The sequence below is a fragment of the Phyllobates terribilis genome, unplaced genomic scaffold (assembly GCF_046119375.1).
Source record: "Phyllobates terribilis strain yellow unplaced genomic scaffold, ASM4611937v1 Scaffold_119__1_contigs__length_5224398, whole genome shotgun sequence".
In the NCBI taxonomy this organism is placed as follows: Eukaryota; Metazoa; Chordata; class Amphibia; order Anura; family Dendrobatidae; genus Phyllobates; species Phyllobates terribilis.
In genome coordinates this window covers 2,395,928-2,423,477 of record NW_027362879.1, presented here as the reverse complement: position 1 = coordinate 2,423,477, position 27,550 = coordinate 2,395,928, and the positions used below count along the sequence as shown (strand labels likewise).

The following is a 27,550-nucleotide window of genomic DNA, read 5'->3' as shown; positions in this document are numbered from 1 at the left end:
GACGGAAAACATATAGACGGCCGGTGGTGATGTAGTCAGTGACGGACTCTGGCCAAATACGTTTCTAGAGCCGTAGTAGAAGATGAAGATTTCGTCTTCATCATGAAGTAGTTATTTCTCATGTCACATGTAATCAATATCTCCTGCAGTATTGCTAATGCCGATTCCAGTGTTGGTAAATGAGATGAGAATTAGCAATAAGGAAGATGAGTCTATGAGAAAGGTATTCACTTACAGATTGTGAGGAAGAAACTGCTTGTTGTGTGTGGCCTAAAATATCTAGGTTTTATTAGTAGATGTAAAGAAGAAAACTAGATACTGTAAAATAATAAATCTCTTCATATGTTTCCCTTATTATCTCCAGTAATTGTATTATTACACAGGGTTTTTATGATGTTACATCTGCTCATCATCTTCTCATTCAGATCTCTACAATATCGGATCCTCTCAGAGAATATCTTCTATATAAGAGAATTTTCCTGATTTACCCATGAAAGATGAATATGGACAGAGACAAGATGGCTGAGAAAATATTACACCTCACCCTAGAGATCCTCTTCCGGCTTACTGGAGAGGTGAGAGATTCTGATAACGTCACATTACATCATTCTTATCTATGGGAATAACAGATGGACAGAACTGGAGAGCTGAGGACTCTGGAAATGTCTGTAGTGAGATTTATTAATGTGTCTCTCCATAACCAGGATTACACAGTAGTGAAGAAGACCTCTAGTGAGCGCTGTCAGGACCCTGTGTCTGAGGGATGGGGAAGACCCCTGAGTCCAATCACAGGACCTCCACCTCACCCCCTGATATATGAGGACATCAATGACCAGAAGATCCTAGAACTCACCTACAAGATGATTGAGCTGCTGACTGGAGAGGTGACACTGCTGGGAATGCTGGGACATTATACAGTAACGCTATGAAGGGATCAGGGGGATGACTGTATCATTGTATGTGTCAGGTTCCTATAAGGTGTCAGGATGTCGCTGTCTATTTCTCCATGGAGGAGTGGGAGTATTTAGAAGGACACAAAGATTTGTACAAGGACGTCATGATGGAGGTTCCCCAGCCCCTCACATCTCCAGGTAATAGACTGGACTAAATACACACCGCCTATAATTATCTATATGTAAAGAATAAATTCAGTCCCTGTATGCGTTTCCTCCAGATCTATCCAGTAAGAGGACAACACCAGAGAGATGTCCCCGTCCTCTTCTTCCACAGGACTGTAAACAAGAAGATCCCAATATTCCTCAGGATCATCAGGTAGATGGAGAGAAGGTGTCATGAGATCTCCCCTATGATGTGTAGACGGCTGTGAAGGTCTTGTGTACAGTCTTGTTTTATCAACCAGAATTATATGGTTTATACTTGTATAACGAGAATGGTGAAGATGGCTGGATTAGAGCTGATCGTTGGTGATGAGCGAGTGTATTCGTTACTATTCGCTATACGCATAGATAGTACGGTATTCGGGTTGCTAGTCATATTGCGAGTATTTGTGTACTCTCTTCTCTATATTCGGATGTCCCACCCTGCAGTTTTGGCGCCTCCTTTGCAGCCACTAAACATGCTGGGCTTCATAACTAATCGTAATGCCGCAGACATCTTGGTTGTGGCATTACTGTGATTGGCTGGGCGCCCAGAGTCATAGGATCTATTTAAGCCCTGCTGCTGCCATTTTGTGCACATTGCATCTGGAGCCTTCTAAAAGCATAGGGAGAGATTGCTGAGCTGCTAGGTAGAGTGTCTAGGCCTCTTGACAAAACAAAAGCCCTTTTAAGGGCTACCTGCAATGTATACTAGTTCTGTGTTTAAAGGAGCCGCTCACTAGCTCCATAATACCATCAAAAAATAGCTCTTTTCAGACCTGAAGACACATAACAAAGTCAGAGTACAAGGAGGGAGAGATTGTGTATTAGGTAGGGAGTGTATTAGGTAGTGTTCTTCCAGTGTCCATATTAAAACAGCTCTTGTCAGAGGCACAGCAATATTTTGCCAGCACACACAGAAGTAGCATTTTGTGCTGCCTTTTTTTTTTTTTTAGCACCGGTCTATTTTCCCTGCTGTTTTAGGGGTCAGAGCCTACCTTCTGTCCATATTAGTCCACTTAAACTAGTGTTTTGTGCCCTAGACAAAGCAGTAGTCCAAACATTTCCTACTGCCTGCTACAAAGCACGCACCAGGCCATTTTAACCACTATTTTGGCTGTGGCAGCTAGCTTGGCTTGTGCCATCATCATCTGAAAATCTGTCAACTAAACCCAAAATGCCAAAAAAGCCTGTTATGGGACGTGGACGTGGTGTTTTCAGTTCTGCGCGAGAAGGCACTCTGTCTGTGTCAGGTTAGAAGAAGCTTGATGCATCCACTATGTTCATGGAAAAATTTCCCAGTCTGGAACGTAAACGTGTGTGGAAGCCAGAAGAGCGAGAGCAGATTCTGTCGTGGATAGCAGACAAGGCCTCTACGCATTTGTCAAGCAGCAACAAATCTTCCACGACCACATAGTCTTCTGTAGATACACAGAAGACTGGCCCAACCAATCCTGAAGCTGGTTCTCCTTCCTCCAGCCATTATCAGTCACAGGAGACATATGACCCCAAGCTTGGCCACTCCGAGGATCTATTTGGTATGTATCCTTTAGTTGGCTCTGGACTATCACCGTGCAGCATTGAAGAGGGACAAGAGAAGGTGGCGTGCGTTGATGCTCAATATTTGGGGACCTACGGCCAGAAGAAAGCCACATTTTTTGTCTCCAGAGGTGGAGGCTAATGATGAGACACAGTTGCTATCAAGTCAGCCTACAATGTCAACTGGGAAGGAGGATTAGATGGAAGACGAGGTAGTCAATGATGAGTCCACTGATCCGACCTGGACCGTTGGCATGCATAGCCGTGACAGCAACACAGAGGAAGATGCATATGTAGCACCAACACAGTCACCAAGGGGTCGTGATTTGCCCAGAGTGAGAACTGGGTCAACTGTTCCCAAGAGCACCCTTGCTGTGCGCCAAGTCATGGCAAGGGGGCATTCAGCTGCTGTGTGGAATTATTTTTTCTGAAAGTCCTTCAGAGAAAAACATTGCAGTCTGTAGCATCTGCCATACCAAGTTGAGCAGAGGCCAGGGCAAAGGCAACCTACATACTCACCATCCAAGGCTCAAGTTCGATGCTTGAAAACCACCTATTCAGGAGACATAAATACAAAACAAAAATCTAGGGTGAGAAGACATCAGCCCACCACCAGGATATAGCAGTACTACCGGACTAAGGCACCCTGAAGGAAAAGTTCCTCCAGGGATGGGCCGCCCTCCAGGCACCCAGTCTTTCATACTTCAGAAAACGTACCTTCACCAGGTCACCTAGGATGTTCTTCCAAACTTCATCTACACTGAGGATTTTACTCTGCATCAAAACTAAAACTTGTGCGATCCACGTGAAATACCTGACCACTACACTTACTATGAATGAAATGGTTCGGTCTCTTCTCCCAAGGTCTCCGAACGCTCCATAGGCCCTTGCGGCATAGGACAGAGTAGCCAGCCAACCAATGGAAACTCCCACCCTGTTGTGCACCTCTCTGTATTAAAGGGACAATGAAGTATGAAGTGCTTCATGCTTTCCAGCATGTTAGCACAAGCCTCACGGGGGCAGCGCCAAGTCAAGTCCCAGTACTTCTTGAGGATCCTGCTAGAATTTAACAAACTCACCCCAACCTCCAGATCCCGACTTGGGCAGTCCTTGAGGACCAATGGACTCTGAAAATGAGAAAGCAAGACCCTCCTATCGAGGAGTTTCCTTGGGAGGGACCTCACCTACATTCCCAGACTCCACTGGTGGATCATTTTCAGAACAATGGTAACCTAAGCAGGGAGATGCCCATGCGGTGTGCTAAGATCCATCAATCTTCCCCCTGTCTCCCATTCCTGGAAGAAAGACTGAAACCATCCCTTGCAGGATAATACCCGCGGAAGAGCCCTCTCCTTCCAGAGGTTTGCCACGTTAACTTTCAAGAAGGTGTTCACTAGGAACACCACAGAGCTCACCATATCCAACCACCTTAGTCTCCTTGTGCGGTAAGTGACCTCCCGCTTGACTAGGTTCAGTCTATTCCCCCATAACATCTGGAAGAACAGACTGTAGACCCGTGTCCAAAGAGGCTCTGGCAAGACACAGATGCTGCCCAGGTAGATTAGCAAGGGGAGCAGGAAAGCTTTGCACAGGCCAACCCTTTCCCTCAGGCTCAAAGACCAACCCTTCCATTGGTCCACTCTTTGGGCGACACCTTTTGATTCTGCCTTCCCAGTTTTTCATGGGGTAATCACCCTGACCGAATTCGGTGCCCAGAACTTTGGCGTGTCCTTGTTGTTCGGGGAGGGTGTCCGGAAGATCAAACTCCGGATCTTCGCCTCCCAGCCAGAGACTTTCACACTTATCCTGGTTGACCTTGGACCCGGATGCCTCCGAGTAGTGCTCCACTTCTGACTTCACCACTATTGCCTCCTCTTGTGAAGAAACAATGACGGTGACATCGTCCGCGTAGGCCACTGCCCTCAGCATAGCCTCCGGTGCCGCCCTGCCCATCCACACCCCTGCCAATGATCCACAATTGAACCTTCTGAGAAAGGGATCAACTGCGAAGGCGTAAAGCAAAGGGCTAAGAGGACAGCCCTGACGGACACCAGATCCTACCCTTTAAGGTTGTCCAGTCCACCCATTTACCAGAGGGAAAGTCTCAGCCCCTGCATACAAGATCTTAAGCCAGTCCACAAACCCTCCAGGCAGACCATACCTCAAGAGTGGACCAGAGGTACTCATGGTTAACCCTATCAAAGGCTTTTGCCTGATCCAGGGTCAGCAAAAACTCCTTCCAAAGGCCTGACCTGCTTTGCTCCATGGCCTCTTGGACAACAAGAACAGCAGTAAAAGTGCTACGGCCAGGAACGCAACAGTGCTGAGCCTTCGTAAGGAGCCGGGGTGCAAACTTCACCAGCCTGTTGAAAAGTATCTTAGCCAAAATCTTCCTGTTCACATTGAGAAGTGCTATGGGACGCCAATTATCAATGCATGACGGATCCTTAGCCTTCGACAAAATGATCAAAGCTGACCTCCTTAATGATCTCGGCAGAGTGCCCGAAGAGAGACACTCATTAAACACCGGAGTCAAGAGAGGGACTAATTAGTCCCTAAAGGTCCTAAAGAATTCGGATGTTAAGCCATCCAGACCTGGTGACTTTTTGGGTCTAAGCCCATCGATCGCCAGTCTTGCTTCCTCTTCAATTTTGAGTACTGCACACACCTCGTGAGCAGTGAGCAGGCTATTATCAGCATAACCATCCCGCAGCTGTGTCTCTTGAAACAATCGCTGCTTAATCTCAAAGAGGAAGCTTTGAGTGCCCAGCATGTTGGTATGGAGCCAGATTTCCCATTGGGTGTTACTACCCAGCCAATTCAATATTCTGAGGCAACAATGGGTGATGAGGGGGAAGATGAGGAGGGAGAAGACTTGTTTTTCTGTGCTACCGAGGGGACTTGTAATGCTACAGAGGGGACACCCAACCCAAGCTTCGTATCTGTCCAGGCTGGATGGGCTGGAGAGAACGAGGAGGTGGAGGAGGAGACGAGTCAGCGTGAGGAGAGGATGGGTACTTTTGGGGACACAGAACATTTGCCTTTTTGCAGCTTGACCCACATGGCACAGTTCATGTGTAAGTGTCTGTGGCAAGACCCTCGCGTGATACACATTTTATCCAACAACCTATACTGCTTGGCCACCTTTCTCAATCCACGGTGCAAGGAGAAATTTCCTTCTCTCCTTTTGGAGTCACCAAAGAGTTTTACAATGGAATCGTTCAAGAGGGCCGTTGTAGATCAGTTGCTGAAAATGTCACCCTCACACAATGCTGGTGGCAGAGGTACCAGCTCTTTTCTACACCAAGGGATAATGGGGAGAGACATGAACATCAGCTCCAATGGAGGTGGATCAAAATGTGCACAAATTGGGCTATTTTCAGTAAACCAGCACAACAGCAAGGTCTATCTGTGCCTGTAACAATGCCAAGGAGGGATAAATTGCTGAAGATGGTCAAGGGTTACTTAAGTGACCATACGTGCGTCGTTTCTGACACTTCAGTTCCCTTTAATTATTGGGTGTCTAAACTGAACACTTGGCCCGACCTCTCCTTATATGCCTTGGAGCTGCTGGCCTGCCTGGCTCCTAGTGTGGTGTCTGAGCGTGTTTTCAGTTCCGCTGGGGCAATCATCACTGATAGGCGCATACTCCTCTCCATGGAAAATGCAGAGTGGATTTACTTTTGCCTAGGACGACCTCTCCGAGCGGTCCTAGACACTGAAGTTTCCCGGCTTCACCGGACAGGAACAGATCAGATCCTCCTTGCTACCACAGTAAAAGCAGCTCCCCTCGGCTCGGCGTGTTTCTTGGCGAGACTTGACCATCTTGGTCTGATCGATCTGCATGGGTTCGGGCGAGCGTGCCCAGGGAGTTGGTGGTTGGGAGGCAGGTTTCTGGAAAACAGGAGTGAGACGAGGAAATCTTCTCTCCCGGGTAGTCTACTTAGCTCGTTCCAGGAAACTGATGTCAATCCGGGTAGCTTGTGACACCAGGTCATCCAGGGTGGTAGAAATGTCCCGGCCGGCTAGCTCGTCCTTGCTCCGTCCGGAAAGACCCTCCCAAAAGGTGGACACCAGGGCCTTGTTGATCCAGGCAAGCTCAGATGCGAGAGTACGGAACTGTATGGCATACTGGCCCACGGTGAGACTCCCTTGGCGGAGACGGAGCAATGAGGAGGCAGTATAAGTCCTTCGTCCAGGCTCATCGAAGACCTTCCGGAAGGCAGTGAGGAAAGCCGGAAGATCGGACACCAGGGGATCCCCTCTCTCCCATAAAGGGTTTAGCCATGCCAATGCTTCCCCGGTGAGGTGAGATATGATGAACGCCATCTTGGCCCGGTCGGAGGGAAACTGATGTGCCAGGAGTTCAAAGTGCAGCGTGCACTGGTTCAGAAAACCCCGACATAAGACGGGGTCACCCCCATAACGAGGAGGTGCAGAGAGCCGGGGTCCAGAGCTGGATGCCATGGCAACAGTAGGCTGAGGCGCCGCCAGAGCGGGTGCCGCTCGGCTTGAGGCGGATGCAGGTGGGACGGACAGCATCTCCAGGCGGGAGTTGACAGACCGCAGGTAGGTCAGGATGGTTTCCTGTTGGGATCTCTGACAAGAAACCTCCTGGTACAGGTCAGCAAGCGAAGGAGCCTGGGGGCCACCGGGTTCCATGGCCCGTGCAAACTGTTACAGATCCGGGTGATGAAACATCTGTGCTGCTGTGCAAGGAGGGGCATGACTAAGTATCAACTCGGTCCGACCAAGGTCGCACGGCGGCTCAGTCGACTCCGTGAACCAGGAAGGAAGTGAGCAGAGGGACCAGGTGCCACTCTGGGACCGACCTTGTATGAGAGCAGGTGACTCCCACGGGTCAGAAGGCAGGAACTGACCAGTACAGCGGATGAGCTTCGGCTGGCATGCTGACAGGTGGTCCGGGTAGACAAGCAGGCTGATTAGGCAGATAGTCAGGAGAGTGTTCCGGGTAGGCAAGATGGCGGCACAACAGGTAGCTGGCTGGTGCTTCCAGGTAAGCGGGCAGGCAGGCACGGCAGGTAACATGCAGGTGCTTCCAGGTAAGCAGGCTGGCAGGCACGGCAGGTAACAGGCAGGTTCTTCCAGGTAAGCGGGCTGGCAGGCATGGCAGGTAACAGGCAGGTGCTTCCAGGTAAGCGATAAAAATCACTGCACACGTAGAGAGGTATGGTATGCTTTAGGTGAAACTTTATTTAAAGGGTGATGCTTGAGGCGACTAGTGGACGTTTCGGCCCACACTGTGGCCTTGATCACAATGTCGCTGTAAGAAAATATGTACAAAAATATACAATAAGTACAACAAATAGGAAACAACATATATACCTACATATGTACAAAACAATGAATGAAAACATGTCCGTGTTATAATGCTGTTCACAGGGTACAGACAAAGTTCAACCATAATAAATCGCTTGTGGTGGAAAAAGATGGTATATCAACATACATGCTGCATTTTGAGAGCAGGTCATAATAACCACATGACAATGATCAGGGTCAAGAGTAAGAATTTTTTTAGAAGAAAAAGTGCGACTTACCAAGTGGATAGATACATCCGGGTAAAAAAGGAGAAGAATTACCAGTCAAGAAGAAGTGAGGGGCAATTCTTAGATAAGGAAACCTATAAAATATGAATGGGTTATCATTGACATGTTGATGGTGGATGGCAAAACATGGGGGATGGGGGCTTACCAATCCGGTAGGAGGTGTCTGGGTATAGACAAGGATGAAGTATGCCCGTCAGTTAGAAAAGTGCTGGATTCATGGTGTCCTGGAGACAAGGGCCACATCTGCTGGGAAATTATAAGTGGCGGACAGAAAAATATGGTCTGGTGCCATGCTGCAGTTGGCTCGGTCCTGTGTGCCACGTGTTTGGGATATATTTTGTGAGATATATCGCAATACACGTGGCACACAGGACCTCCTTCCCTTCCGAACCCTGCCATGCGCCTAAACAGTGGTTTTCCCCCACATATGGGATATCGGCATGCTCAGCAGAAATTGCACAACACATTTTGTGGTCCATTTTCTATTATTACTTTTGTGAAAATAAATTTTACTTCAGACCCAATTTTTTTTTATGTGAAAAAAGTTAAATGTTTCTTTTTTCCTTCCACGTTGCTTCAGTTCCTGTGAAGCATGTGACATAACTCTGATTTAAGGGCATAAGAATTCAAAGTTTGAAAATAGCAAAATTTTCACCAAATTTCAATTTTTTTTACAAATAAATGTAAGTCATATCGAATAAATTTTGCCACTCTCGTGAAGTACAATATGTCACTAAAAACAATCTTTGAATTAGTAAGATCCGTTGAAGCGTTCCAAAGATATTGCCTCATAAAGTGACACTGGTCAGAATTGTAAAATTTGGCTTGGTTATTATTGTCAAAATTGGCTCTAAGGGGTTAAACAACTCTCTTTAGTGCGATCATACAACATACAAGCCTCTGCTTGCTCAGATGATGCACTGTACTACTGTAGTGCTGTGTACTATCACTGCTTGTCATGTAATACTAACGGCCCCATACACATGAGATAAGTGTTGGCTGAACGGTCATTTGGCAGACGGCTATCTCTCCAGACTCCCCCATACACACAAATATTCCAGCTTTCCTGTGGTCTGTATGAGAGTCGCCTCCAGACTCCTCTAGCAGAGGATTATCTACAGGAAGAACAAACAGATTAGCCTCTGAAATTTAAAATGCCAGATCCTACTCTGCCCTGACATTATCTCTCGGGAAGCCCCCAAATACATTATATAGTCAACCAAACCTCCGAAATCAGTGCTTTCATTCAACCTCAGTCTAATGTGCTTATATTTGACCACATACAGTCATGGCCAAAAGTATTGAGAATGACACCAAAATTATATTTTCACATGATCTGCTGGCCTCTGGTTTTTATTAGTGTTTGTCTGATGTTTATATCACATACAGAAATATAATTGCAATCATATTATGAGTACCAATAGGTTATATTGACAGTTAGAATGAGTTAATGCAGCAAGTCAATATTTGCAGTGTTGCCCCTTCTTCTTCAAGACCTCTGTAATTCTCCCTGGCATGCTCTCAATCGACTTTTGGACCAAATCCTGACTGATAGCAGTCCATTCTTGGATAATCAATGCTTGCATTTTGCCAGAATTTGTTGGTTTTTGTTTGTCCACCCGTCTCTTGATGATTGACCACAAGTTCTCAATGGGATTAAGATCTGGGGAGTTTCCAGGCCATGGACCCAAAATCTCTATGGTTTGTTCCATGAGCCATTTAGTTATCACCTTTGCTTTATGGCAAGGTGCTCCATCATGCTGGAAAAGGCATTGTTGGGCGCCAAACTGCTCTTGGACGGTTGGGAGAAGTTGCTCTTGGAGGACATTCTGGTACCATTCTTTATTCATGGCTGTGTTTTTAGGCAAGACTGTGAGTGAGCCGATTCCCTTGGCTGAGAAGCAACCCCACACATGAATGGTTTCAGGATGCTTTACAGTTGGCATGAGACAAGACTGGTGGTAGCGCTCACCTCTTCTTCTCCGAATAAGCTGTTTTCCAGATGTCCCAAACAATCGAAAAGGGGATTCATCAGAGAAAATGACTTTGCCCCAGTCCTCAGCAGTCCACTCCCTGTACCTTTTGCAGAATATCAGTCGGTCCCTGATGTTTTTTCTGGAGAGAAGTGGCTTCTTTGCTGCCCTCCTTGAAACCAGCCCTTGCTCAAAGAGTCTCCGCCTCACAGTGAGTGCAGAAGCACTCACACCAGCCTGCTGCCATTCCTGAGCAAGCTTGGCAATGCTGGTAGTCCGATCCCGCAGCTGAAACAGTATTAAGATACGGTCCTGGCGCTTGCTGGTCTTTCTTGGGCACCCTGGAGCCTTTTTGACAACAATGGAAGCTCTCTCCTTGAAGTTCTTGATGATGCGATAGATTGTTGACTGAGGTGCAATCTTTGTAGCTGTGATACTCTTCCCTGTTAGGCCATTTTTGTGCAGTGCAATGATGGCTGCACGTGTTTCTTTAGAGATAACCATGGTTAACTGAAGAGAAACAATGATACCAAGAACCAGCCTCCTTTTAAAGTGTCCAGTGATGTCATTCTTACTTAATCATGACTGATTGATCGACAGCCCTGTCCTCATCAACACCCACACCTGTGTTAATTGATCAATCACTAAAACGATGTTAGCTGCTCCTTTTAAGGCAGGACTGCAATGATGTTGAAATGTGTTTTGGGGGTTAAAGTTCATTTTCTGGGCAAATATTGACTTTGCAAGTACAGTAATTGCTGTTAAGCTGATCACTCTTTGACATTCAGGAGTATATGCAAATTGCCATTACAAAAAATGAAGCAGTAAACTTTGGAAAAATTACTATTTGTCTCATTCTCAATACTTTTGGCCATGACTGTAGTGCAAGAAATTCCCAGCTACATTAGGGACTCTAAATTTGTGGTTACTGTATTTGAAATTTTTTTTATAGCAAGAAAATTGGCTTTCATTCGATGTTGTTATACACACGTGGTCAAAATTGTTGGTACCCCTCTTTTAATGAAAGAAAAACCCACAATGGCCACAGAAACAACTTGAATTTGACAAAAGTAATAATAAATTGAAAATCTATGAAAATGAAGCCTGGATGCCTGGACAGAAATGATGGTACCCCTGAAAATAATGTGACAAAAGAGACATGTTAAATTAAGTTGTGTCCACTAATTAGCATCACTGGTGTCTACAATCTTGTAATTAGTCAGTGTGCCTGTATATAGGGTTACAGATACTCACTGTGCTGTTTGGTGACATGGTGTGCACCACACTCAACATGGACTAGAGGAAGCAAAGGAAAGAGTTGACAAGCAAAGGAAAATTGATGACAAATCAAAGAGACGGATTATACAAATGGTAACAAAAGAGCCCAGGATAACTTTTAAAAAGAGATTAAAGGTGAACTTCAAGCTCAAAGAACATCAGTGTCAGATCGGACCATCCGTCGTTGTTTTATCTAAAGTGGACTTCATGGGAGACGACCAAGGAGAACACCATTGTTGAAAAAAAATCATAAAAAAGCCAGACTGGAATTTGCCAAACTACATGTTGACAAGTCACTAAGCTTCTGGGAGAATGTCCTATGGACAGATGAGACAAAAATGGAAGTTTTTGGCAAGGCACATCAGCTCTATGTTCACAGATGGAAAAATGAAGCATATCAAGAAAAGAACACTGTCCCTACTGTGAAACATGGAGGAGGCTCTGTTATGTTCTGGGGCTGCTTTGCTGCATCTGGCACAGGGTGTCTTGAATCTGTGCAGGGTACAATGAAATCTCAAGACTATGAAAAATATTTAGATTTGAGAGTCCTCAGTGGTTGATACCATCTTTTCAGTTAGCCATTAAAAGGTAACAAATTGCAAGCTTTCGAGACTACTCAGGTCTCTTCATCAGGCATAGTATACCACAAAATCTGAAAAGTCACATATTTATGCACAATAAGACATACAAAAAATGCAATAGGTAAGACAGGTGATGAAAAGCAGAGTTATTATGGAAGAGATAAACAGTTCTGGCTATAAATATTTTAGCAGTTAATAGATAAAGAGTGTGAAGGTTTTATTGTCCTGTGACTAGGTCCAGTGTTGTGATGGCCTCACTTTCAGATCAGCAATGAATGTGTCGCATGGATTTATGTCATTCTACATCAACTAAGGAATTTGCTCCTCAGACTTGTGAGGTCATCACTACACTGGACCTAGTCACAGGACAATAAAACCTTCACACTCCTTATCTATTAACTGCTAAAATATTTATAGCCTGAACTGTTTATCTCTTCCATAATAACTCTGCTTTTCATCACCTGCCTTACCTATTGCATTTTTTGTATGTCTTATTGTGTATAAATATGTGACTTTTCAGATTTTGTGGTATACTGTGCCTGATGAAGAGACCGGAGTAGTCTCAAAAGCTTGCAATTTGTTACCATCTTTTCAGTTAGCCATTAAAAGGTATCAACCATTGAGGACTCTCAAATCGAAATATTTTGCTATCTACTGGCTAACATGGTACAAGAATATATATTTTCCCTATATCAAGACTATGAAGGGATTCTAGAGAGAAATGTGCTGCCCAGTGTCAGAAAGCTTGTTCTCAGTCGCAGGTCATGGATCTTGCAACAGGATAATGACCCAAAACACACAGCTAACAACACCCAAGAATGGCTAAGAAGAAAACATTGGACTATTCTGAAGTGGCCTTCTATGAGCCCTGACCTAAATCCTATTGAGCATCTTTGGAAAGAGCTGAAACATGCCGTCTGCAAAAGGCAACCTTCACACACGAGACAACTGGAGCAGTTTGCACATGAGGAGTGGCCAAAATACCTGTCGAGAGGTGCAGGAGTCTCAATGACAGGTACAGGAATCATTTGATTGCAGTGATTGCCTCAAAAGGTTGTTCAACAAAATATTAAGTTAAGAAGAACCATCATTTCTGTCAAGGCCTATTTCATGAGTTTAATTTTTTTTTTAATTCTGTGGAAACAGGGTTGAAAAGAAAATCCTGACTTTAATTTGTTCATTTTCAGAGAGTTTTAATTTATTACTTTTGTCAGATTCAAGGTATTTCTGTGACCATTGTGGGTTTTTCTTTCATTAACCCCTTCATGACCAGTCAATATGGTCATGTGAGTGCTTATTTTTTGGGGGACGAGTTGTACTTTTAAACGTCATTACTAGTTTGACCCTATCGTGTACTGGAAAACGGGGAAAAAAATTCCAAGTGCGGTGAAATTGCAAAAAAATGCAATTCCACTGTTTTTTTTTTTTTTTTTTTTTTTTTTTTTCTTTCCACGTTCATTGAGTGCTAAAACTGACCTGCCATTATTATTCCCCAGGTCATTATGTGTTCTTAGACACCAAATATGTACAGGTTCTTTTTTATTTAAGTGGTGAAAAAAAATTCCAGAAAAAAATGGCACAATTTTCCTAGACCCTCAGCGTCTCCATTTTTTTGGGATCTGGGGCCGGGCGAGGGCTCATTTTTTGCCTGACGTTTTTATTGATACCATTTTGGGGTAGAACCGATGTTTTGATCACCCGTTATTGCATTTTATTGCAATGTTGCGGCGACCAAAAAAACGTAATTCTGGCGTTTGGAATTTTTTTCTTGTTACGCCATTTACCGATCGGATTAATTATTTTTTCGGTAAATTCTGAACGGGCGATACCAAATATGTGTGTGGGGGGTTTATTTTTTATTATTTTATTTTGAATGAGGTGAAAAGGGGGGTGATTTAAACTTTTATATTTTTAAAAAAATGTAATATTTTTAAAAACATTTTTTTACACTTTTTGCTTGCTTCTATAGTCTCCATAGGAGACTAGAAGCATCAACTGTCTGATTGCCTCTGCTACATAGAGGCGATGAGCAGATCACCTCTGTGTAGTAGAAATGCTCCTGTGCTATTAGCGCCGACCACTAGGTGGCGCTCATAGCAATCTTTTCATGACAACCACTGGGGTCTGTTGCAGACCCCGGGTTGCCATGCCCACCCATCAGTGACCCGCGATCACATGACGGGGTCACTGATGGGCGGGGTAAGTGACACACTTCTGGTGCGGCCCTGTTAAATGCCGCTGTCAGAGATTGACAGAGGCATTTAACTGGTTAACAGCCGCGGGTGGATTGCGATTCCACCCGAAGCTGTTGCAGGCACATGTCAGCTGTAAGAATCAGCTGACATGTGCCCGGTTCAGTGCGAGCTCAGCGCCGAAGCCTGTGCTGAACCGGGGGTGATGGCCTGGGGCGTGCTAATATGCCCCAGGCCAGTAAGGGGTTAAACGAGGGGTATTAACAATTTTGACCACGTGTAGCTCTATATTCATCCATACCACACAGTGTAGCATTAACTAGCCTGAGCTATCACTTGGATACCTATAGCACGTATACAGGAGAAATAAAAGATTTCATTATCATGTCAGTTAAATTTCTTCTGGATCATAATTATTTCTGCTTTGACAATCAATTTTTTTTTTTTTTTTTACAAAGGAGGGAAGTAAGTATGGGCAGCAAATTTTCACGTCCAATGGGAGGAGCAACACATTTACCATGAGAGCAATATTTCTAGCCCAAAAAATCATCTGGTACGGTCGATTTATCGACGACCTCCTCCTGATATGGGGAGGCACACAGGAGGAGGCATTGAAATTTGCACAAAATCTCAACAACAATGACTTCAATTTGAGATTCACACTTTGTTTTGAAACCCCATAAAACACTGTACATGGAAATTTTGGTATCAAATAACTCCTGTCTTTGTGGTCTTACAAACAAGCTTTTATAAATGCCTCAAACTTCTAAGTATGAATCAGACCTGAGATCTAACGTGATAGAAGAGGACAGTCCGGTGAAGACGGGAAACATATAGACGGCCGGTGGTGATGAAGTCGGTGACGGACTCTGGCCAAATACGTTTATAGAGCCATAGTAGAAGATGAAGATTTCGTCTTCATCATAAAGTAGTTATTTCTCGTGTCACGTGTAATCAGTATCTCCTGCAGTATTGCTAATGCCGATTCCAGTGTTGGTAAATGAGATGAGAATTAGCAATAAGGAAGATGAGTCTATGAGAAAGGTATTCACTTACAGATTGTGAGGAAGAAACTGCTTGTTGTCTGTGGCCTAAAATATATAGGCTTTATTAGTAGATGTAAAGAAGAAAACTAGATACTGTAAAACCTAAATCTCCTCAAATGTTTCCCTTATTTTCTCCAGTAATTGTATTATTACACAGGGTTTTTATGACGTTACATCTGCTCAACTTCTCATTCAGGTCTCTACAATATCGGATCCTCTCAGTGAATATCTTCTATATAAGAGAATTTTCCTGAACTACGCATCAAAGATGAATATGGACACAGACAAGATGGCTGAGAAAATATTACACCTCACCCTAGAGATCCTCTTCCGGGTTACTGGAGAGGTGAGAGATTCTGATGACGTCACATTACATCATTCTTATGTATGGAAATAACAGATGGACAGAACTGGAGAGGTGAGGACTCTGGAAATATCCGTAGTGAGATTTATGAATGTGTCTCTCCATAATCAGGATTACACAGTAGTGAAGAAGACCTCTAGTGAGCGCTGTCAGGACCCTTTGTTTGAGGGATGGGAAAGAACCCTGAGCCCAATCACGGAGCTTCCACCTCACCACCTGATACATGAGGACATCAATGACCAGAAGATCCTAGATCTCACCTACAAGATAATTGAGCTGCTGACTGGAGAGGTGACACTGCTAGGAATGAGGTGCTGGGACATTTTATAGTAAAGCTATGAAGGGATTGGAGGGATAACTCTATCAATGTATGTGTCAGGTTCCTATAAGATGTCAGGATGTCGCTGTCTATTTCTCCATGGAGGAGTGGGAGTGTTTAGGACAAAAAGATGTGTACAAGGACGTCATGATGGAGGTTCCCCAGCCCCTCACATCACCAGGTAATAGACAGGACTGAATACACACAGCCTTTAATTGTCTATATGTAAAGAATGAATTCAGTCCCTATATGTGCTTCCTCTAGATCTATCCAGTAAGAGGACAACACCAGAGAGATGTCCACATCCTCTTCTTCCACAGGACTGTAAACAAGAAGATCCCAATATTCCTCAGGATCATCAGGTAGATGGAGAGAAGGTGTCATGAGATCTCTCCTGTGATGTGTATACGGCTGTGAAGGTCTTGTGTTCGGTCTTGTTTTATCCACCAGAATTATATGGTTTATACTTGTATAATGAGAATGGTGGAGATGGCTGGATTAGAGCTGATCATTAGTGATGAGTCAGTGTATTCGTTACTATTCGCACGGATAGTACGGTATTCGGGTTACTAGTTATATTGCGAGTATTTGTGTACTCGCCTCGCTATATTCGAATGTCCCGCCCTGCAGTTTTGGGGCCTCCTTTGCCGCCACTAAACATTCTGGGCTTCATAACCAATCACAGTAATGCTTCAGACATCTTGGTTGTGGCATTACTGTGATTGGCTGACCACCCAGCTTCATAGGGTCTATTTAAGCCCTGTCGTCATTTTGTGCACATTGCATCTGGAGCCTGCATTCTATAAGCATAGGGACAGATTGCTGAGCTGCTAGGTAGAGTGTTTAGGCCTATTGATAAAACAAAAGCCCTTTTAAGGGCTACCTGCAATGTATACAAGTTCTGTGTTTAAAGGAGCCGCTCACTAGCTCCATAATACCATAAAAGAATAGCACCGGTCTATTTTCCCTGCTGTTTTAGGGGTCAGAGCCTACCTTCTGTCCATATTAGTCCACTTAAACTAGTGTTTTGTGCCCTACACAAAGCAGTAGTCCAAACATTTCCTACTGCCTGCAACAAAGCACACACCAGGCCATTTTAACCACTATTTTGGCTGTGACTGCTAGCTTGCCTTGTGCCATCAACATCTGAAAATCTGTCAACAAAACCTAAAATGCCAAAAGACTGTTGTTAAGGGATGTGTCAGTGGTGCGCGAGAAGGCACTCAGTCTGTGTCAGGTCCGAAGCAGCTTGATGCATCCACTATGTTCATGGAAAAATTTCCCGGTCTGGAACGTAAACGTGTGTGGAAGCCACAAGAGCGAGAACAGATTCTGTCTTGGATAGCAGACAAGGCCTCTACGCATTTGTCAAGCAACAACAAATCTTCCACGACCACGCAGTCTACTGTGGATACACAGAAGGCTGGCCCATCCTATCCTGAAGCTGGTTCTCCTTCCTCCAACCATTATCAGTCACAGGAGACATATGACCCCAAGCTTGGCCACTCCGAGGATCTGTTTGGTACGTATCCTTTGGTTGGCTCTGGTCTATCACTGTGCAGCATTGAAGAGGGACAAGAGGAGGTGGCGTGCATTGATGCTTATGTATTTGAGGACCTATGGCCAGAAGAAAGACACTTGGCGGAACATTATTTTTTGTCTCCAGAGGTGGAGGCTGATGATGATGAGACATAGTTGCTATCAGGTCAGCCTACAATGTCAACTGGGAAGGAGGATGAGATGGAAGATGAGGTAGTCTATGATGAGTCCACTGATCCGACCTGGACCATTGGCATGCATAGCCATGACAGCAACACAGAGGAAGATGGATATGTAGCACCAACACAGGCACCAAGGGGTCATGGTTTTCCCAGAGTGAGAACTGGGTCAACTGTTCCCAAGAGCACCCCCGCTGTCTGCCAAGTCAGGGCAAGGGGGCGTTCATCTGCTGTGTGGAATTTTTTTTCTGAAAGTCCTTCAGAGAAAAACATTGTAGGCTGTAGCATCTGCCATACCAAGTTGAGCAGAGGCCAGGACAAAGGCAACCTACATGCTCACCATCCAAGGCTCAAGTTCGATGCTTGCAAATCTATTCAGGAGACATAAATACAAAACAAAAGACATCAGCCTACCACCTGGATATAGGAGTACTACCGGACTAAGGCACCCTGAAGGAAAAGCTCCTCCAGAGACGGGCCGCCCTCCGGGAAGCCAGTCTTTCATACTCCAGAGACCGTACCATCACCAGGTCACCTAGGATGTTCCTACAAACTTCATCTGCACTTAGGATTTTACTCTGCGTCGAAACTAAAACTCGTGCATTCCACGTGAAATACCTGACCACACTTATTATGAATAAAGTTGTTTGGTCCCTTCTCCCATGGTCTCCGAACGATCCATAGGCCCACCCGGCATAGGACAGAGTAGCCAGCCGTGGCCCACCAATAGAAGCTCCCACCCTGTTGTACACCTCTGTATTAAAGGGACAATGAAGCAGGAAGTGCTCCATGCTTTCCAGCATGTTAGCACAAGCCTCATGGGGGGGCAATTCCTGTCCTCGGAGCTCCTTTACTTCAAATTGCCCCTTACACACAGCTTACCTTGGAAGCAGCGCCAAGTCAAGTCGCAGTACTTCTTGGGGATCCTGCTAGAATTTAACAAACTCAACCCAACCTCCAGATCCCGACTTGGGCAGTTCTTGAGGACCAATGGACTCTGAAAATGAGAAAGCCAGACCCTCCTATCAAGGAGTTTCCTCAGGAGGGACCTCACTCCCCATATTCCCAGACCCCACCGATGGATCATTTTCAGAACCGGGATAACATAAGCCGGGAGATGCCCATGCAGTGTGCGAGGATCTTTCAATCTTCCCCCTGAAGATTGATGGCTGAAACCATCCCTTGCAGGATAATACCCATGAAGGAGCCCTCTACTTCCAGAGGTTTGCCACGTTAACTTTCAAGAAGGTGTTCACTAGGAACACCACGGGGTTCACCATATACAAGCACCCTAGTCTCCTCGTGCGGTAAGTGACCTCCCGCTTGACTAGGTTCAGTCTATTCCCTCATAACATCTGGAAGAACAGACTGTAGACCCGTGTCCAGAGAGGCTTTTGCAAGACACAGACGCTGCCCAGGTAGGATTAGCAAGGGGAGCAGGAAAGCTTTGCACAGGCCAACCCTTTCCCTCATTCTCAAAGACCAACCCTTCCATTGGTCCACTCTTTGGGCGACATCTTTGATTCTGCCTTCCCAGTTTTTCATGGGGTAAGAACCCTGGCTGAATTCAGTGCCCAGGACTTTGGCGTGTTCTTGGGGTTCGGGGAGGGTGTCCGGAAGATCAAACCCGGGATCTCCGCCTCCCAGCCAGAGACTTTCACACTTATCCTGGTTGACCTTGGACCCGGATGCCTCAGAGTAGCGCTCCACTTCTGACATCACCACAATTGCCTCCTCTTGTGAAGAAACAGAGGGTGACATCGTCCGCATAGGCCACTTCCCTCAAGATAGCCTCCCGTGCTGCCCTGCCCATCCACACCCCTGCCAACGATCCACAATCGATCCTTCTGAAAAAGGGATCAATTGCAAAGGTGTGAAGCAAATGGCTAAGAGGACAGCACTGACGGACACCAGATCCTACCCTGAAAGGTTGTCCAATCCACCCATTTGTTTCAATTGACATTTCTCGTGTTGGAGCTATGATTCATGTCAGTTCACTTGGTGCAACAGCTCTCCAAGGTGTGATCACTTCTTTTTAGATACAGACTAACGAGCTGATCTAATTTGATGCAGGTGTTAGTTTTGGAAATGAAAATTTACAGGGTGATTCCATAATTTTTTCCTCAGGATTCAGTGATTCCATAACATAATTTTTTCCCTCTGCTTGGTCTGAAAAATATTACCCTTACTGAGTATCACATTTTTAATCTTGATTTCTTTTAGTGTTTCTTAAAGACCTAAAGTTGCCATTTGAAATGAATTTAGTTTTGTGCCATGTCTATGATCTGCTTTTTTTTCAACATTAAGCAACTGAATGAGCATCCTCCGAGCACAGTGATTCCATAATTTTTGCCAGGCGTTGTACAATGGAATCGTTTAAGAGGGCCTTTGTAGATCAGTTATTGAAAACATCACCCTCAGATAATGCTGGTGGCAGAGGTACCAGCTCTTTTCAACACCAAGGGATAATGGGGAGATACACGAACCCCAGCTCCAACGGAGGTGAGGGGAAAATGTGCCCAAATTGGCCAATTTTCAATAAACCAGCAAAACAGCAAGGGCTATCTGTGCCTATAAAAATTCCAAGGAGGAATAAGTTGCAGAACATGGTCAAGGGTTACTTTAAGTGACCATACGTGTGTCCTTTCTGACGCTTCAGTTCCCTTTAATTATTGAGTGTCTAAGCTGAACACTTGGCCCGACCTCTCTTTATATGCCTTGGAGGTGCTGGCCTGCCCGGCTGCTAGTGTGGTGTCTGAGCGTGTTTTCAGTTCCACTGGGGCAATCATCACTGATAGGCGCACACGCCTCTCCACGGAAAATGCAGACAGACTTTGATTAAATTCAACAAGGACTGGATATCTCCACAGTTTGTAATCCTTCCATATGACAGCAAGCCAACCTAAATTCACCAAAAATGCAGATTCATGCTACTGCTGTTAACCTCGCCCCCTTCTCATAAAAACCAGATTCCTTCCTTTGTCAACCGTGACTGAGCCCATAGGGCTAATTTTTACAAACTATGCACATTGTGCAGTGGACAAACCAGGACAGTATTCCTACTCCAGCCTAACTACTATTTGTGATTGGAGGCCTTTGGCATAGTGGCTTCCTGCATCAACCATGACGCAGCCCATAGGGCTAATTTTTACAAACCCTATGCACATTGTGCAGTGGACAAATCTGGAATGTACAGTAGTCCTACCAAACTAATATTTGTCATTGGAAGTTGATGGAGGGACCGCCCAAATGTCCACAGCTGTCCCTCCAAGTCGCATGTTACAGAGCCACCTGAGGCCTCTCAGGTAAAAGATCTACATACATACAAGTACGTTCTAGCTGAGCTTGTAAAGTGCTGGGGAATAGCAAACTGAAAATGATTTATGACAGAGGGACCTACAAAATGAATAAGTCAGGGCCCTCCCAATTGTAAAAGGTGAAAAAAAGCCACAACATTATGTGTGAACAAAGGCTAAAAGGATATTTTTTAGCTTTCTCTAGTTTATTTAGCCTTGTATACAAGTGATTGTGCAGGAAAAACTGTTTCTTAATCTTTTTGGCCTGTTAAATGCAATTTAGGTTAGGTTTGGTAGTTGTTCTTATGTGTCTGTAAAGTGGCGTAATACTGCGACAAACTTATTCCCAGAAACCATATGTGAGTCAGAAATGCATGCAGGCTCATTCTCCAGGCTCTTTCCATTCTGTTTCATCACTTTCCCATCCATTTCAGCCTTTTCCTAAGGGCCCCAGGCCCCTTTGTAGGGTCAAGCAGAAAACTGCTCGCATTTCCCATTGAGTTGCATTGTACTCGCTATTTGGAATGAATACGCGATTATTACAAAGTACTCGTTACGAGTATAGCGATTACGAATATTACGGTACTCGCTCATCACTACTGATCATATATGTGACTTCTCCATCTGTCTGTGACTTGTACAATATTTGTTTCAGGGTGAAGATCTGACCCTTATTAATACTACAGAGACATATGTGAGGGGTGATGAGTGGTGTAAAGAGGAGATTCCTACATATGACCACCCAGGTGAGTAGTAACCACTAAATGCAGAGAAGTCACAGATTCTTCTCAGTCACCGGCTGTGGCTGCTTTATCGGTGGTGTAGTCCGGCCGTATCACAATCGTGTGATCACCATTTTGCCTCTAGACCAAAACATTGTCCTCCACCAAAAACAGTTCAAATGACTTTGGGCATTGAAATCCCTTTTCTGTAGAACTTACAACCTGGAAGATCCACCTACCAACTGAAATTAGAAGATCCTGACTGTTACCTGCCCAGATCTGTAAACTACCAATCCAAAGGACAGCATATGTAGGAAGTGCTGATATCTTATTGGATGAATCTACCTTCTCTCCCTTCTGTGCTGCTGAATGTGCTCATATGGTCCCTAAAAGACCAGATCCAGTCTTTATGACCAAACCTCGCTTTTATGATAGGCAACATTAAACGTGCAGTGAGGGCCAAGTGTGAATTTCTGTATAATAACAGAGTTTCCCTTTACCCTGGCTTTTTAATTTCTTTTTAAACCAAATAACTTCAAATAGGTAAAGTATACAAAAAACATTACACCTGTGCTATGATATATCTCTAAGCTGTGAGTGGCTGATGGCTGTAAAAAATGTATTCATGTCTGCAGGAGATATGTTGGCATGACTTGATCCCTGGTTTTATGGATTCACTCCACGTCATAAATTATATTATCGATCCTAAAGAATTTAGATACAATTTATCCTGAAATGGGGAGCAGTAATACTTTCTCTACTCTTCTGGTCAGGACTCATAGTAGCTCCAATGGTCCACCATAAATAAGTGCAACTCTGATTTAGTGTTGGAATTGTCCCCCCCCCCCCTCCCAAACATACATTCTTGTTGGGGATGTAACGTGTTTTTTTATTCTGTCTTCTTTTTTTTATACAGCTCCATTCTGTATGATAGTGTGATTGTGGTGGGATCGGCCTGTCTCACTTAACTCTGTAATTCCCTGGTAGTCTTTCAAAATAGATCTCCATTGTCTCTTCCAAATGCCCGAGTTCTACATTTAAGACACCTCAGCTCTGCAGTATTGTAAAAAGTTCGCATTAAATGTATATTTCTTCTTGATACTCATCTGACAGAAAATATTGGCCCTTACTATAGTTTAAATTGCCAGGAGCTACCAAGATGCATACTCTAATTATCCCAGAGAGGTTTCACCACTAGTTACTCTTTTTTTTTTGATCTTTTCATTAGATGTGTTATTGTCTATAGTCAAAGTTTTGCCCATCACCCTTTAACCCCTCTACATTGATCTGTACTTACACAAAGACCCCTAGGATTGGATTTAGTGTTGCCTGCTGTTCTGTGGTGTGAGATGACAAGAAGAATAGTCAGGTAGCCGGGTCAGAACCAGGAGGGCAGAGAAAATACAAAATCAGAAGACATAATAGTAGTCAGTAAACGGGCTGGGATCACAAGAAGAAACTAAGAAGAAAATACACAACACGGGAGCTGAACACAGAGGACTTAACCAGCGGAGAACAAGGCTGTATCGGGCAACTTCCGGCATTATGCATGAGCTTTAGTAGGGTGTGGTGCTTTCCATTTGAGTTAAGTAGGGATCATATTTGACTTTGGAAGAGCGGATTTTGCTGTATTGGTTTATGGAAGCCATGTTTCTTTTCAAGAGTTTTTGAGTCGCTAATGATGTGGAAACCTCTGTTTTTCCATTGACAGATGATGGACCTGAGTGGAGGCTTGTTTTTTGTGAGATGAGTAGGGCTAATTTTTACAAACTATGCACATTGTGCAGTGGACAAACCAGGACAGTATTCCTACTCCAGCCTAACTACTATTTGTGATTGGAGGCCTTTGGCATGGTGGCTTCCTGCATCAACCATGACGCAGCCCATAGGGCTAATTTTTACAAACCCTATGCACATTGTGCAGTGGACAAATCTGGAATGTACAGTGGTCCTATTATTGGTATTATTTTCGCATATTTCATATATGGGAGGCAGAATGGACAAACAGTTGAACACCAAGCTCTACTGGTTCATGCTATGAGGTTTTCTATTAGACTGTGAGTTGTCTTGGTGAATAATTCAATATTTTTACATAACTTGCCATTTGTACCAACAGTTTAAGTAGAAATGTTCAAACATATAAAGTTCAAGAATATTTTATTCAAATATAATACTTTTTTTTTACTTAGCAGATGACTGTACCAGGAGATCAGAGGAACAGCTGACATCTTCAATTTTCAAATCAGATGAGCTGGAGATCTCACAGGATACAATTGAAGTGAATGCTGTTACTCCAAATTTACCATCATCCCTTCACAGCAAAGATGTGTCATCTTATCCTTTCAAACAGGTCCTATCTTCTGATTCATTACCGACTACTAAGGAAAATCAAAGTCACACAATAAGCATTAAAAAACTAACTGCTCCTAAAGCTAAGAAGCCATTTTCACGGTCAGTTTATGGAAATAGTTTTCCTCTCAAAAATTTTTTTCTTAAACTTCAAAAAATTCACGCAGCAAAGAATAGATTTCCTTGTTTCAAGTGTATGAAATGTTTTAATAAGAAAGCAAGTCTTCTTAGTCACCAAAGAACTCACACAGGGGAGAAGCCTTTTTCATGTTCAGAATGTGAGAAATGTTTTACAGGGAAATCAAGTCTTATCAAACATCAGATAATTCACACAGGGGAGAGGCCTTTTTCATGTTCAGAATGTGGGAAATGTTTTAACCGGAAAGCGCATCTTGATAGACATCAGAGAACTCACACAGGGGAAAAGCCTTTTTCCTGTTCAGAGTGTGGGAAATGTTTTTTCCGGAAAGCACATCTTGATATACATCAGAGAACTCACACAGGAAAGATGCCTTTTTCATGTTCAGAATGTGGGAAAAATTTTACAGAGAAATCAGATCTTGTTACACATCAGAGAACTCACACAGGAGAGAAGCCTTTTTCATGTTTAGAATGTGGGAAATATTTTACAGAGAAATCAAGTCTTGCCAAACATCAGATAATTCACACAGGGAAGAAGCCTTTTTCATGTTCAGAATGTGGAAAATGTTTTAACCGTAAAGCGCATCTTGATAGACATCAGAGAACTCACACAGGAAAGATGCCTTTTTCATGTTCAGAATGTGGAAAATGTTTTAACCAGAAATCAGATCTTGTTACACATCAGAGAACTCACACAGGGGAGAAGCCTTTTTTATGTTCAGAATGTGGAAAATGTTTTAACAACAAATCAGCTCTTGTTAGACATCAGAGAACTCACACAGGGGAAAAGCCTTTTTCCTGTTCAGAATGTGGGAAATGTTTTACAGGGAAATCAAATCTTGTTAAGCACTCGAGAACTCACACAGGAGAGAACCCTTTTTCATGTTCAGAATGTGGGAAATATTTTACAGAGAAATCAAGTCTTATCAATCATCAGAGAATTCACACAGGGGAGAAGCCTTTTTCATGTTCAGAATGTGGGAAATGTTTTAACCGGAAAACGCATCTTGATAGACACCAGATAACTCACACAGGAAAGATGCCTTTTTCATGTTCAGAATGTGGGAAATGTTTTGCCGAGAAATCAGATCTTGTTACACATCAGAGAACTCACACAGGGGAGAAGCCTTTTTCATGTACAGAATGTGGGAAATGTTTTAGCCAGAAATCAAATCTTCTTAGTCACCAGAGAACTCACACAGGGGAAAAGCCTTTTTCCTGTTCAGAATGTGGGAAATGTTTTAACCGGAAAGCGCATCTTGTTAGACATCAGAGAAGTCACAGAGGGGAGAAGCCTTTTTTATATCCTTAATGTAGAAAATGTTTTACTTGAAAAGACACACTTTTAGCAAGAAAAAATCTTGCTAATAAATGAGTGCGTCCTATAGACTGGAGGTAGCTTCCTGTGACCGAGAACAATGAGAGACAGTGTCCTTCCTGATCAGTGAGAGAACTGCTCTCTCCTCCAGCCCCACACTTATCTGATTGGTGCAGAGGAGATGAAGGTACCAGGACCTGTACAGAGGCTGCACATCCTGACTGAGCAGCTGAAGAACCTAGCTCAATGACCTTTCAGATTATGTAACACTGTTTTACATATTTTTAAAAGTTGTCAGGTTCCGCTATGAACTGAGCCATTTCTTAATGAGTTTGACCTCCTGAATTCAAATTGGACAATTGAGTTTTCCTTTTACTGCTACATATAATTAATGATAAAAGTTTCAGTACTTTGAAACATTATTATTCTTGTAAATATACAGATGCAGAATATTTTGTTATGCCACTTTTTTGATATTTATTTAGAGAAAACTTAGAAAAATTCAAATAACTAAAACCTGTCTAAACCTTATTGCGAATTTTAAACAGTTACAGAAATTGCACTACAAAATTAGTCCTCATTCAGTGACAACTGTTTTTTGCTTGTTTCTTGTACTCCTGTATCGGATCATCTATTAAAATTATGTAATCTGCAAGCATTGATGGATTTCCTTTTTCCTTGATATCTCTTCTCCATAGCTGCAATATCTTGGTTACATCTCTCACCACCCTCGTCTCTCACTACTCCACAGTTTGGTGTAAGAAAATTCTAGAATGTAAGAAATTAATCATTAAGGACATGTTACAGCCAAGATCCTTATATGTTTTGAGGAGAAATAACACCAACTCTTCATAGTTTCTGTATCTGCCCTTGAGTTTCCCAAAACGTTAGTTACCACAAATGCAAATCTAGACCATACAGCCTTTTCCTTGCCCTGCAACAACTGAAGAAACTCCTCATCTTGAAAAAGCTTACAAATCTGAAGTCCATAAAGACTCAGTCTTTTATATTTGCTTCCAGTGGCGTACCGCCAATGGCGGCAGACCACGCCACTGCTATGGGGCCCGTGGCTGGAGGGGGCCCATGAGGGCCCCAAGCAGCGTGGAAACGAAGAGGATAGGTGAGTAGGAGGTTGCGGCTGCAGAAGAGCGGGTTGCGCAGTGGAGGAGCGGGGCACACACTGTAGCCGGCTGCTGCGGCTACCACGTGTCCCCGCTGCTAAAGGGACATGAATATTATCTCTTCTCCACTCCCATGGGCGTGGAGAAGACGGAATATTCATTCTCTTTAGTATCGGGCACGGAGGAGCGCTGAGCCCCGGCTCCTGCTGTCAGTGCAGAGGAGTGAATGTGCCGGCAGCCGCTCACCTCGGCATCTGAGAGCGCGCACAGCTCAGATGCCGACATGAGCTGCAGCAGACAGGACTCAGCGCTGGAGCAGAGGTGAAGAAGGAAGGGGAGTATAAGTGTTTATTGTTTTGTGTGCAGTGATTGGGTGGTTGAGGAGGCCACACATACCAGGATACTTGGATTGAGGAGGCCACACATACCAGGAATGGGGGATTGAGGAGGCCACACATACCAGGATCTGGGGATTGAGGAGGCCACACATACCAGGATTTGGGGATTGAGGAGGCCACACTTACCAGGATTTGGGGATTGAGGAGGCCACACTTACCAGGATTGTGGGATTGAGGGGGCCACACATACCAGGATTTGGGGATTGAGGAGGCCACACATACCAGGAATGGGGGATTGAGGAGGCCACACATACCAGGAATGGGGGATTCAGGAGGCCACACATACTAGGATTGGGGAATTGAGGAGGCCACACATACCAGAATTGGGGGATTGAGGAGGCCACACATACCAGAATTTGGGGATTGTGGGGGCCACACATACTAGGGATTGTGGGGGCAATACATACCAGGGATTGTGGGGGCCACACATACCAGGAATTGTGGGGGCCACACATACCAGGAATTGTGGGGGCCACATATACCAGGAATTGTGGGGGCCACATACCAGGGATTGAGGGGGCCACACATACG

General features: G+C 44.2%; 1 protein-coding gene across 1 annotated transcript; it reads left to right on the top strand.

Moving 5' to 3' along the window:
• The first annotated feature begins 708 nt into the window (after positions 1–708).
• On the top strand, positions 709–26,155 carry LOC141201584 (uncharacterized). The gene is made up of 9 exons (XM_073663575.1): positions 709–884; positions 968–1,091; positions 1,175–1,272; positions 15,470–15,619; positions 15,749–15,928; positions 16,017–16,137; positions 16,221–16,318; positions 21,626–21,716; positions 23,885–26,155. Exons 1-9 carry the CDS (start codon positions 861–863, stop codon positions 25,492–25,494), a joined length of 2,496 nt encoding a protein of 831 aa, XP_073519676.1. The 5' UTR covers positions 709–860; the 3' UTR covers positions 25,495–26,155.
• The last annotated feature ends 1,395 nt before the right edge of the window (positions 26,156–27,550 follow it).

Excerpts from the sequence above, each read along its gene's own strand:
- LOC141201584 (XM_073663575.1), top strand. The coding sequence starts at position 861 with ATGATTGAGCTGCTGACTGGAGAG. Across the intron at positions 885-967 it reads TTGAGCTGCTGACTGGAGAG|GTTCCTATAAGGTGTCAGGA; the intron begins GTGACACTGCTG and ends TGTATGTGTCAG. Across the intron at positions 1,092-1,174 it reads CCAGCCCCTCACATCTCCAG|ATCTATCCAGTAAGAGGACA; the intron begins GTAATAGACTGG and ends CGTTTCCTCCAG.